A 13,775-nucleotide genomic window follows, 5' to 3' on the forward strand; every position below is an offset into this window, starting at 1 on the left:
TCCATATCTGACAGCGGGGGGCCAAGGTCTCAATCACATTTATCACAATGACTATTACGTAGTTATCATATTTTATATATCATCTATTCATCAATAGCCCATTATATGCATCGATTTTATTTTTCATTTACACATAATTAATATCAACTACTCATCCTTGGACATCAAAAACATAAGGGGAGACTATAACAACATTCAAGTTCTTAAATTAAGCAGGTACGAACTATTTCTACTTGTACAAATATTTTGGCTCATTAATATAAACACAAGCATCCAATCACATTTTCAAGGGCCCAAAATACATTTCCACCAAACACAAAACCTATAATGCAAGTGGATCTAGAATGTATTATCCTAGTTGGCAATATCATAAACTAAATATGCATATCAAAATAAAAAGAGAAAGGAATATAGAAGTGATTATTATCACTTGACCTAATGCCCTTTTTCTCTGTTCTTCCTAAATGAGCTAATGCCTGTAATATGTTAAAAAAGAGGGGTGAGTACAACCACTTAGTAACCAAGGTATATCTAAGTTATACAAATACATGATAATTAATCATGAATACAAGTGGCTAATAATTTATCAAGATGCTTATGTAAACAATCAGATCAAGATCATGATAATCACATTAACATCTAACTCATGTGAATAATTTAAAGAATAAAGTTGAGTACAAAATTGGCTCGATTGCCCACAAGTACTAAGTACTCATACAAAATTGGCACAAGTAGTCACATATACATTATTCACATATTTATCACATGTTCTCATTTTCACAATTACAATCATATTTTCAAACACAGCTATCAATCATTCAAATGGCATGATAATAATAATATGCATGATCAATCTTTTCCTTATATCTTCCCTTATTTCCTTTGATATGAAATCCATGGGCCAACAACCGAAAGGGATCATCCATGTGGTGAGACTACCCAGAGCCTTAATCATAGCGTGAGGGGCTACTAGGCCAAGGTCACCTTACTCAATTATGAATACAGTTTCCCTCAAATCACACATTATGGGGTGTCAAACCCAAGACTAGCTTTACCCAAAACTTCAAGTAGGTCAGTAGGGTTAGTTTCCTCAATAGGAACAATGTTACAATACCTTATAAGGCAAGTAGTAGCTATAACCTCTAGGAATATTAGTTGATAGCCAAGTACCATATGGATTTTGCATAATTGTTAGCTCTTTCACTAAGACGAACTCTTGCCATATGATCATGCTCATGAAAGATGTATTTTAAGAACTCATATACATACAATTTGTAATTATCCCACATGCTCATCGACTTTTTTACTCAACAAGCATCAAGAATCATCATATTTCAACCATGCCTTTTGCATCAATTTTTATATTACCACATAAATTACATTAACATCATATAAAACTCAACATACTCATCTACAATTCATTACTATGCATAATCCATAATTTATAATTAAGAGTATGCACATCATCATCAACCATCAATCTTATGACTCACATCAAGTCATAATTAACTTGGTCACAAATTATAGGGTCTCAACAAAGCCACAATATGCATTACAAACAACAATTCAAGATTTAGATACACATACACACACATATTCATTTGTTTTATAAATATAAATAATTAATTAACACTCGAATGTATAAAATAAATTTCCCTCGGTTACCTCAATGTTTGAAAGATCAAAAGTTACCCTCAAGTTACAACACTTTCAAAGCTTTCTAAAGCTTGAAGGGTGCCAAAAAAAAATTAATCTACAATTAACATAATTTTCATTCATATTCCAACACCTAAGTATTTATTTTATTTTATTTCATTTTTTTAAGACCTTAATCTTAGCCTCTTAAATTTAAAATTTAATTTTATATATTTGAACCTATCTACTTAATTCAATAGCCTCATTTACAATAATTTCATTGAAGTTTGGCTAAAATTATCATTCAAACAATTTCTAATATCAAAATTTCCCTTTTCATTATAAAAATTCGCACCTAAAAATACTTAAAAATTGCAAACTTAGCCTCAAGCCTATAATTATTATTCTATAGCTATAATTATTTATTTCTCATCTCAAATAACCATCTAGACATCAACAAATCAACTTATATCTTCAAATTTAACCAAAAATCTAAAGAGATCTAGAGATAAACTCAAAGGCTTCAAAATCCAATTCTATTAACAAAACAAACTCTAAGATATGTATTACACTATCAACAACCTCAATAATAATATTTATTCATTAAAAATTCATTCCTCTTTCAAACCCTAGATTTCTCATAATCTGCACATAAAAAATTTAAGGAAAAATCTAACTAAGAAAAATATTTGAGACACTTACATAGTTTTAGAATACTTAAAATCTCAATTGAAATATCCTACTATAGAACTTCACCTTCTAAATCAACTCCAGTCACGACGTCTCTCTCTCTCTTGCTCGCTCTCTGCATGCGGACACAAAATGAAAAGGAAGAAGAAAGGAAATGAAAAGCCAAAAAGTTGTGTTGGCTTATTTTTAAAATAGTATGGTCCCACGTCAAGAATTCACACCACTCTTTCTTTCTTTCTTTCTTTTTCATATATACATATTAGCTCACACACATCTATGGTTTCGTCTCCCATCTCCTTTTCTTTTTCTTATCTTTTTTTGTTTTTTTTTAATATATACTAAACACACACACAACGTCCATCTCTCTTCTCCTTTTCTTCTTTTTTTAATATATAATAATAATTCTCTAACTAAAATTATTTATCTTCAAATATTCCTTTAAAATTACTCATTTACCCTTGATTAACTTAATTAATCTTAGGTTAAATTTTGAAATATTACATTATACACATTCATATTTTCAAAACATAGATTGAAAGTATTAACATGCTTTCACATTGAAAATCAACTCATACATGTGACAATCCATATTATCTACAATTAACAATTAATTGACATATAACTACTTAGAATAGAGTTCCTTTAGTTACCTCGAACCTTTGAGAGATCAAAGGTTTATCCCTCAATAATCTAAGCTTCCAAACTTGATTTTTCCCAAGCCAAAACGGTGTGCAAGAGCTCAATCTATAATTATCAATAATTTAACTCATCAACATTGCTAAACACACATTTCAATTCTCATCTTACATTTCTAGGTTACCTAATGCCCACTTTGTATAAGTTTAGGCCTATCCATTGGTTATATTAACTCTCTTTAATCTCCAATAACATTAATAAGCCATTAAACTCTCATTAATAGCATTGCAACTCTCTCAACAACCTTTATTAATATCATTTTCGCATAATAATGAGGTCCAACTACTAGAAGTGCCAAAATTTAATATATCTAGGTTTAAATACTCTAATCTACTCCTATTAACTCTATTTAAGTTAATGAATTCAAACCTATAACTTATATGGATCAAAAAATTATCTCCCACTATCAAACTCTTAACAAAAACTCATAAATGTGGAAGAAAAGGGATATATTAGTGAGTATGATACTTATCTTTGGTATTTGTAGCTTTCAAAATACTTACAATGTCATCCAAAAATAAACCTTAGCAGATCATAAAATGTCTCCCTCGTTCTCTCCTTTTTCTCCTTTCTATTTCTGCCTCAGTTTGCAATTGATAAGTTGTAAAAAATGACCACGCGCCGTGGTGAATGTACAATGTGCCATTATGCATGACATAAAGAGAGCCTTCATAGGCAGGTCAATACACATGCACCGCAGTGGCTTGGTCCACAAGCAACGGCACATGGCACAGAGTCTTCCCTCTTCACTTTTCTTCCTTTTTTCATATTTGAGTGACTTGATTCTTCTTCAGACCCACTTTTATGGCTGAAATCACAATCAAACACGCCCATTAAATCTCTTTGACCATAAACCTTATTACCAACTTAATCAACCTAATTAGGCTTAAATAACCAGATTAAAATCTGAGGATGTTACACATTGAATGACTCTAATTAAAACTGAATATGCTGAAGCACTTGTTGTAATATTATTCAATTTACCTTGACAACTTGAGTTTAACAATATCTTAAATGGATACACGCTCTTCATTTGATAAGAACCTTTTTCTTTTACACAGTAGTTGCCTTGGTGATTTAATTGTAGTGCCCCCTATATCTGTCTATATTTCAAAAGTTTATAGATGTTAGATTTCTTGACAAACCATATAATCTAATGAACTTTTTTCTACAGAAAAAATGCTCAAAGGGAGGTTAAGCTACATTTCAAATTAAGCAAGCTTATAGGAGATGAAAAAGATGCAAGCTATAACAAGGTACTCTACTTGTTAAGTTATTAAATTTAATTACACATTCATATTGAGAGTTGTTACTGGTATAGTGCTATGTAGGTATATTGAGATCTTACTTAATTTAAATAAACTGTGAAAATTTATTGGGATTCAAAAATAGAGTGTTAAGGAATTAGGGGTTTGTAATTGGAGCATGAGGTGAGGATTTTTATTAATGCTTTTAGTTGTGTGGTTTTCTTAGCAATAGAGTTTTGGTCTATGTATCTAATCTTTATGGGATTGTGGTCAAGGCTCATGGCTCTTTTGGAAAGCTTCCAATTATTCTATTTCAAAGAGGTTGAGTTGATTTTATGCATGAATGTATTATTTATTCTCTGCTTGGTTTTGTTTGGTTACTTTTGCACGTCTAGAATAATTTATTTTCTACCATTGCTATTTACTTTCTAATAGTATTTTCTCCTTGTATTTTACCCAAAAACAAATTTTTTTAATTTTAAATACTATGCATATTTGACATCCAACCAAAGTGATTGTTCTAATCTAAGCTAAGATTCACCATATGTTTTGCAAAACTTTTTGAATTACAATTGAGATGCTTAGCAGGATGTGGGATAGGGCAATGTCTTAATTGGAATTTAGAATATCAACATTTTTATTGAAAAGCACAAGCCTACATAGAACTAGTTTAGGTGTTGAATTTTTAAGATTTTGAGTATAGTCATACAATTAAATGTTACAAATGATTATAACAAGTGAGCAAATGATTATCCATTCTTAACAAGAGATGGTAGGGTTAATGCAACTAATATATCTCAATGATCTAGAGATAGTAGGGTCAATGCACCTAATCTATCTTAATAAAATTTGCATTACAAGGTCAATATTTTCCACCAATGATCTTACACTAGGAAAAAAAATCATCTTGAAACTTCCACTCCAATGTCATATTTATTTCTTCTAATGAAATCCTTTATACAAAAGGAATAAATTAGAGTGAAATCCAATAATCCATTTAGTCATATGTCTATGACTCTGTACCATAACAACTTGCAGCAATTGACTATAAGGGACAAGAAGAATATGTACATGTTCACTTTTCTATTTTTAACTATATTATGAGTTAGTAAGATAAGTATTCACTTACGTGGTTTCAAATAATTTAATTTAGGCAATCAAACATATCCAAATAACTAAGGAGGCTAAATTTTTTTTGATAAAAATTAATCACATTAAAAAATGCATTTTTCACGTCTGCATCAATATATCTTTACTATTGTAATTTAAATGTTTGAGTTTGTCTTTCAATTTCTTTTAGTCACACCTTATTCCAATGTGATAACCAGTTCTATATGTCAAGCAGCTTGCCTATCCGTATGTGGCTAAGTGACTCCTAACATACCAAAATCCAGCTCTATGTGAATTGTGAATGTCTTATACAGGTTAGTTTAAAGTTGGAGGTCAAAATGCTAATTTTAGAAACATAACGGTTTTTTACTTTATGTTGTCTGAGTTAAAAAATTTTGTTGTTGGTGATTTTAAAGGTATTAAGTTTCATATTTTTATTATTCATCCTTTTTATAGGTTTTCACAATGTAAATTTTACATGGGATATTCATGAGTTTTATAAAGAGAGATGTTCTTATCATTTCTTTTTTCATTAACTGTAATATGTTAACTTTCATTTTTATTGTTGTCTAGTTGGACATTCTCACACATAGTAGGAGCATTTAAGTCCAAGTAAATGGTGTTGCTGTCCTTATTATCTTCCTCATTGGCTGGAGCATTTAAATCAAAGGAGAGGGAGCACTTTTCCATGGTGGAGAGTGAATATTCTGAGCTTTTGTTTTTTTATTTTTCAATTCTACAATTTGACTCTCTCATAAACGGAGCTAACTTTTGCAAAATTCACTCGCCAATGTTTTTCAACTCCTGCCAAAAAATTTAGCAACTTTTTTAGTCAAATATTTATAAAGTAAGGGAGAGAGAAATACTAAAAAATGATACTATATTAACTTACTTTTTGCTCTTTTCATTGAGGGTTACTTTTGAAATTTCATTTCTAATTATTCCTTGTACTTGTATTGTATTGGTATTAATAAGGTTGGTAGAAATAATTTATAAATAAGACTAGAGGGAGCATGTAATGAAATAGAAATTTTTCACGATTCATTAAACCATAGAATTAATAATAATAGTAGGGCTTACTATTTTTTTTCTAAATGCAATGATATTTTTTTTTAAACATTTTCATGTTTATTAGTTGTAGGGCCCACATCAACTCATTCTTTTTTATTTTTTTGCTCTCAAATTCATTTTTTATTAATGCATCTTGTGGTTAGATATCATAAGATATAAATGTGATAAGGATTATTTATACGGATAATGACTACTAAAAAAATGATTGTATAATATGGTGAAAATGTTGAATTTCATAATAAAGAATATGTTAATATACTAACAAAATAAGCTATTTAGAGAGCTATATAATTGTGATATTGACATTGAGTATACAATTGTTGAAAATTACTTCTATTGATTTTTTGAGAAGTTTAATAAATGCACTAATAAATACTCATAACATTTATTTATTATAAAAGTAAGATTTATGTACTTAACCTTATATATTTAATATATGTTTATTATTTAATTAAATTAAATTTTTTTACAACAATCTAACAACACGCCCTTGGAACAAGGGGCTAAATAATGTATTATGTATCTTAAAAATGTTAATATATTGGTATATAACATCAACTCTTACATTAGTTATGGTTAGCCCAAAAGAAAAAAAAAACTCTTACCTTAGTTGTTTACATTGGGAGTGTTTTATTGAAAATTTGGCCGGTTATTGAACAACATCAACTCTTATCTTAGTTATTTTCAATTGAGAGCAACGTATTTAAAACCTAGCTAGTCATTGAACCAATTAAAATATTAATTCAAGGACTAATGATCAAAATCATAGTCAAACCATTATCAAACCAATGATAAACAAAACATTTTATCAAATTGATCAAGATACTAGTTTAATAATTCAACTTGGTAGGTTGACTTGAATTTCTATATTATATTTGGGAGCTCGACCAATTAAGAGAAAACTACCATTAACTTTTGAAAACCATAATCTTTACTTACATAACAAATAACAATGCTTTAATGAGCAAGGAAACTTTGGGTAAAGATTTATACATTTGGGTTTAAGCCAATGGCAAGCTTACCACTAGGCTAATTCACAATTAAGGTAAGCTACGCATGGATGAGATTGATTCTGCTCATTTATGGAAGTCTAATAAATGCCAAAAATCCTATCTTGGAGTTCATGAAAGGACATCTTAACAATATATGGTATGGCTGATTTGATACATAATAGCAAAGAGATCTTAGACCATGTTTGGTATAAAAGCCTCGATTTAAAGGGATTGGTTATAGGTGTAAGAGTGTGAATGATGTTTTTAAATTGTATTTGATATAAAATAATATTTACAGGCAATACTTACCTCATCTTTTCCAATTAAATATAAATTATAAAAAGACTATAATACCCTTAAAATAATAAAAAGAAAAAATTGTAACCTTATCTCATCTAACACCTCGATCACTCTCCTCCTCCCTAGAGAGCAACCACAATAACACCAAAGGCCATTGCCTCTGCTTTCCAACCATGAACGAGGGCTTCTTATCGCTATTCTAGTTTTTCATCATTCTTTTATGTTATTATTACCCAGTATCACCGTTCTTCTTCTTCCCCTTCCTCCTCCTCCTAGTTCAAGCATTGCCGTTGTGCTTGTGTGTGGTTGTGGGAAGCGTCAGTGTCGCCATCACCGTTGTGGCTGTGAGGAGAAATGGAGAGATGAGAAGGAAAGGGTGGAAGGTATTTTGGTCAAAAAATAATGAATTATAATATTGATTTTCTAATACTAAAGGGTGAGTGATATTGAGTAATCACACATAGATGGGATTGGAATTGAGATTAAATTTCTTATTACCCCATACCAAATATGAAAATGTAATATTATCTAATACCAATCTCAATTCTATCTCGTCAATCTTTTGTACCAAACAAGATCTTAGGGACTGAACATGTCCTAGGAACAGAATTGAAATGAAAATTCAGCAGAACCAAATCAACCAAATGTACCCAAGTTTTTGATAATTTTGTATTTGCCTTTGAAATTCAGGTATCAACAATACTGATGGATTTGAGGAATGGTTTTGCTCATGCTTAGAGTGACTGATGACTATTCTTCCCTAGTCAATCATAGTTTTCAGTTTTTTTTTTTTAAAAAAAAAAACAACTGACAGATGACAGGAAAGAGTTAAAAATGGCTGTGTAAGTAAACGCACTGCAATGACTGAGTCAGATCGAACACTTAGACCTATGAGGCACTAAATTAAAAATAAACGTATATTTATTTTATAAGACTCCCCACTCTGTGTGTGTGTTTAATTTCTCTCTAATACTAAACATGTTTTTTTTTAATACTATGTCATGAGAGATATGCCTGTGGACCGCAGATTGGCTTGGTGTTGCCAAGTTACTTCAAGCCAAGCCAAAATAAAAAGGAAAGAAATCAACCTTGGTCAAATTGAGCGGAGCTGGCATATTGGGCTCCCAGTAGTATATTATATACGCGTGTGTATTTCTTTAGTTGTTGGAAAAATTTTATACAAATCCTGTTGATTAATGGGATTGTCTTTGTTGATAAATAGCAAATAATAAGTTGATTTCATAATTATTATGAATAATTTTTGCAATTGGAATCTTTTAATTTCATTAAAATTTTAAATTGATTTCTTGACTTCATATTAAATTATAAAATAAGCATCCTGGTTTTGTAACCTCCGAGGAGCAACCTACCCATATTCAAAATCCTGGTCTGTTTAGTACAAAAAAGGAAGGAAAAATATAATTTTGAGTTCTTGCACTTTGCCATTGGTCCTTACATTTTTTTCAGTATTTTAAGTTTTTACATCTTTGTCTTTTGATATTTTAAATCCCTCCAAAATTTTTACACTTTGTTCGTGAAGAGATTAAAAACAATAGAAAACAAAAATACAATTTAAAATATTAAAAAAATGTAAGGATCAATAATAAAATACAAACAAACTGCATAAACTCAAAGTTATGTATTCCGAAAAGGAACGTCATAAGAAACCTTTCTTCCATGAGGCGTAGAAGCTAGTAGAATACTTTCCATTCCCATTGCATTTTCTCTTTCTTTAAATTATTTTTCCATGCAATCTTAGGGATATATATATCTACTATAAATATTTAGTTTGTTTTTAGTTTATTGTAACTAAAAAATTAATTGATGCATGAGATTGTGAGATGAAAAGAAATTTTCTCCGCAAACAAGGGGAAGGACGATGGCTTGTACGTTCCTCCATAAAATTCGTCTCGCTATTCAAAACCCAATCTTCTCTTTCCCGGGTCTTCCCTTTCTGTTCTCTTTTTCTCTGTCTACTCACAACCCATTGCAAATTATACAACATCGTCGATCAGGAGACTTGAACAAGAACTATCACAAGGTTACACATTCATCTATAAAAGAAGCATTATTCAACAGTAATCCACCTGATGATCTCTCCCCCCATCTTCTTTGTCTTTAGCAATGATAGATTTTCAATTTAATGTGGTGTACTGTAATATAGTCACTCACGTTTCCTCGTTTTCTCCTTGTTGATGAAATCATGTTTTCTGGGTTGTCACTTTCAGAATAGTAAGTTGATTCAACGCATCGTCATTGCCATCTAATCGATAGACATACCATTTCCGTTGGGGGGGCCAGGTAATTAGCTTGTCTTTTCATTTCGTTCTTGTTCATTTTGATCTGGACATTGAATCCGGTGAGCAGGTTAAATTTACTCCATCAAAGAGTCTCTTAATTATAATTATTAGATTTCATTAAAATTTAAAATTTATTAAAGCATATTTCTGTCCAAAAGTGTCTTAATTATAATTGAATCCTTACTTTTAACAATACATTTCTCACATGCTTGTCCTCTAAAAAAATTTGAGATTTAGCATTTCCTGAGTATTTTATAACAAAATTTTTAAGGATTATCATATCATTTGAGATGCTCATTGAATGAGTAGATATGTGCCACTCACTTATCTAAATCTCGCAAGAAACTCCGATGTTATTTGTGCGTGCAAGATCATTTGTTCCCGTCCTAGTCATTAACGTCTATGTCATTTTCATTGCAGCTTCTTTTTACTTTGCAAAACGTTTTTCAGTGTTCATATATTATGAATGATTCAACTTTCTTTATACTCTACATGGAATCCACCTAATTATGTTTAGGTTTAAATTGTTTTGAAGTTAATTTTTTAAATATTCACTAATGAATTAATTTCAAATTTAAATGATATTATTTTCTTTGGCTGATAATTATTGACTTGTTCTTTGTGCCTTGCAATGTTCCGTTTCATTTTCTACTTTTTTTCCTGTTAAATCATAAATGTTTTGACCCACTTTTGTCTGTGCATTATTAATGCATTTTTCTATTTTCCCTTCCTAAATGTTCTCATGAAAATGTGAACCATAATGAGTTTTCTGGTAATTTTTGGCATGGAAAAAATTTGAAAAAAAAAATAAAAATAAAAGCAGAAGGTCGCCGGAGAACACCTGATTATGGTGAAATGCCATTAGCGGATAGCCAACGAGACTCGCTAGCCGGATTAACCCTCGACGACGTGTTAGCCAACCGAGCCGCCGCGTCGAGCCATCAGCTCACAATCACAAACCGTCGAACCCTCCTTGACATCATCCGTGAAGACGAGTCCGCCAATAGGGATCGCAAGTCTTGGAAAGCCTTTAAAGACAAGCTTCGGCTGAAACGCGCCGGATCTGCTTGGACTTCCTCCGTCCTTATCCCTGCCTCAGATATCCCTTTCCCTATCCGGAATAACAGAAACTTCCCCCCACAGCTTCCCCGTCGCAGCTCCGTCCGAGTCCTCACATTCTCCCCCCTGGACGTCACCGCTCACTGCATGGCTGATCCCACCGAAGAAGCCATCAAGAGTTCCCATCTCGCTCCCGCAATCACGCGCCAGAGATCCACGCGCCAGGTCGGGGATGCCGTTTTCGTCGACGATAAACTCAAGCCTCAGATTTCCCGCCCGAACTCCGCACGCCTGGCGGCGGCAGTGCGGGCGGATTCCATCCGGCGAAAGCGCGTGGTGACATTTCGAGACAACATTGAAAGCGATGACGACGAGGACGAGGACGGCCACATGCGCCAGCCGAGGGAGGAGAGACAGATGTCTGCTAGGGAAGCTGTGGCTGCACAGGAGGCGGCGGAGGCGGCAGCGATGGCGGAGGAGGAGGAAGATGATGAAGACGAAGAGGAAGAATCGTTCGGGGCTGGGGGACGCGGGGTGACAATGTCGCTGATGGACCTGTTGGAGGAGACGGATAGGCAAATGGGACTCGAAGGATCGACGTACAGAATGGAAAACGATGACGACGAGGATTTTGATGAGGATGATGAAGACGACGAAGGAGGTGAGGAGCACGATTGCTGCGTGTGCATGGTGAAGCATAGAGGTGCGGCTTTTGTGCCGTGTGGGCACTCGTTTTGCAGGATGTGTTCCAGGGAGCTCACTGTGAGCAAGGGAAATTGCCCCCTCTGCAACAATTTCATCTTGGAGATTCTTGAGGTTTTCTGATCCACATAACACTTTTTCTTTTCATAATTGATTTTGTTTTTCAATTTGCTGGGCTGGGAATTTTGAATTTTTTCCCTACTCTGTTGTTGTTGTTCTTTCATTTTTTTTGTTAAAGACAAATTTCGCGCGTTAAGGCCGTGAATTCTGATCTGTAAAGAGAAGTGCAAAGAAAGAACTTAAAGAGTGTTGTGATTTACAATTTCAATTGTCCATGAACATGATTATCATATGATGTGAACTTTTCTAAAGATTAAGTGCATGTTCGCACTTCACACCTTCATATAAAGTTGGCTGGTTGTTTTTAACCAATCCATAATTTCTAATAAGTAAACATCATAAAATTAATAAATAAAGTTATTATTTTAATAAATATTGATCACTTCAAGTGATCATCAAATATTTTAAGCAATTTAGTTCAGTTATAATTTTGTTTGATCACTTTTTTTTGTTGGAAAAAACGTCAACTTTATTAAACAATAAAAAACAAAAAACAATTGCAACTTAAAAGCTAGTAGGTAGTAGCTATGGATAACCAAGGCCCAGAGAAGTGCAAAGAAACAAAAATAAATAAATAAATAAATAAAGCAAAGACAAGACTTAGGCTAGAGAAATAACAAGATAATATCGAAAAATAAAACTCAAACAAACACAACCCTCTAAGAACAGAAAAAAAAAAAAGAAAACAAACAACGACTCAAAAACCAGTAAAGTCTGAGATATTTTTTAAAGGTGCTTGCAGATGAAAAGAGTATTGGCTCTAATCAGATACCAAATCCTTTTAGCTAAAATGTTTTAAATTTTTAATTGTACAATAAGCATATATCTAAGTTAAAATTTAAATTAGATTTTATTCTTAACTATTCGTACCTTCTATTGACCCAGTGTTCTTAACTAAACAAGTGTTTGGTTCAACTACAAGGGAGTTATACTAGTCTAAATGTCTAGTAAGAGATTTCAAATTCAAATCCTAAAAATGCAACAATATCGGTGGACAATGGTAGAACTTCTCCTCAAAAGGGTCCTAACCCCACTCACACTAGATTAATCTAAGTTGTTGACTAGATGGTTTGCTACAAAAACAAAAGGTATTGAAAACTAAATTGGTTGTTGAACTAGTTAACTAGTTAAGGTATTGATCCAATGTTTAATGATTAAAATTATAGTTAAACCATAATCAAACTGATTATGAACAAAGCATTTCATTGATTTGGTCAATATGTTAGTTTATCAAGTTATTAGTTTAACTAACTAGGTTGACTTGAATTTTAATACTATGTTTAACTTTTTTTAAAAAAAAATCTCTTATTTCAAGGTTTAAACTAGAGTAATAAAATAGATAGCACATGTAAATTATTATATATACTATGCATATTTTCATAACTATTTATATCTAATACTATTCATTTATATATGAATATATCATTGAGCCTAAATGATGATAGTAACTTTCCAATTATGATTTTTTTTTTGTTGCCCAAGGTATTCACTGCCAGTAGCAGTAACTAATCCTTTCACCGCGGGGTCTCCCACAAAGGGGCAAATAGCTGGCCATAGAGTGCTCTCCATTCGCATGAGTAAGGAATTGAATCCCCTATCACATGCTTAAGAGACGAAGTGAGATAGCTATTACGCCACACTCATATGGTTAATTATGAATTTTTTCCATACATCATCTTGCTTTACGCCATTACTCTCCAGGCCAAGGCTAGCTTTATGGGCCCGGTCCATTCTTTTTAAACAGAAAAGGTTTGGACATAATAAAATTTGGCTTGGCTTGCCACAACAATATACAGATATTTTGATTAAACATTAGGTCTCAATTTCAAATTCGCGTGATTACAAAAAATGTT

At 32.2% G+C, this 13,775-nt stretch overlaps 1 protein-coding gene across 1 annotated transcript; it reads left to right on the forward strand.

The window, feature by feature from the left end:
* Positions 1-9,969: 9,969 nt before the first annotated feature.
* On the forward strand, positions 9,970-12,048 carry LOC129287682 (uncharacterized). Its single transcript, XM_054923907.1, has 2 exons — positions 9,970-10,042; positions 10,865-12,048. The coding sequence occupies exon 2, from the start codon at positions 10,897-10,899 to the stop codon at positions 11,923-11,925; it is 1,029 nt and encodes a 342-aa protein (XP_054779882.1). The 5' UTR covers positions 9,970-10,042; positions 10,865-10,896; the 3' UTR covers positions 11,926-12,048.
* The last annotated feature ends 1,727 nt before the right edge of the window (positions 12,049-13,775 follow it).

The sequence above is a fragment of the Prosopis cineraria genome, unplaced genomic scaffold (assembly GCF_029017545.1).
Source record: "Prosopis cineraria cultivar Desert tree isolate PC_DT_omini unplaced genomic scaffold, ASM2901754v1 PC12, whole genome shotgun sequence".
Classification (NCBI taxonomy): Eukaryota; Viridiplantae; Streptophyta; class Magnoliopsida; order Fabales; family Fabaceae; genus Prosopis; species Prosopis cineraria.

Coding starts and splice junctions, on each gene's coding strand:
- LOC129287682 (XM_054923907.1), top strand. CDS start 10,897: ATGCCATTAGCGGATAGCCAACGAGACTCGCTAGCCGGATTAACCCTC.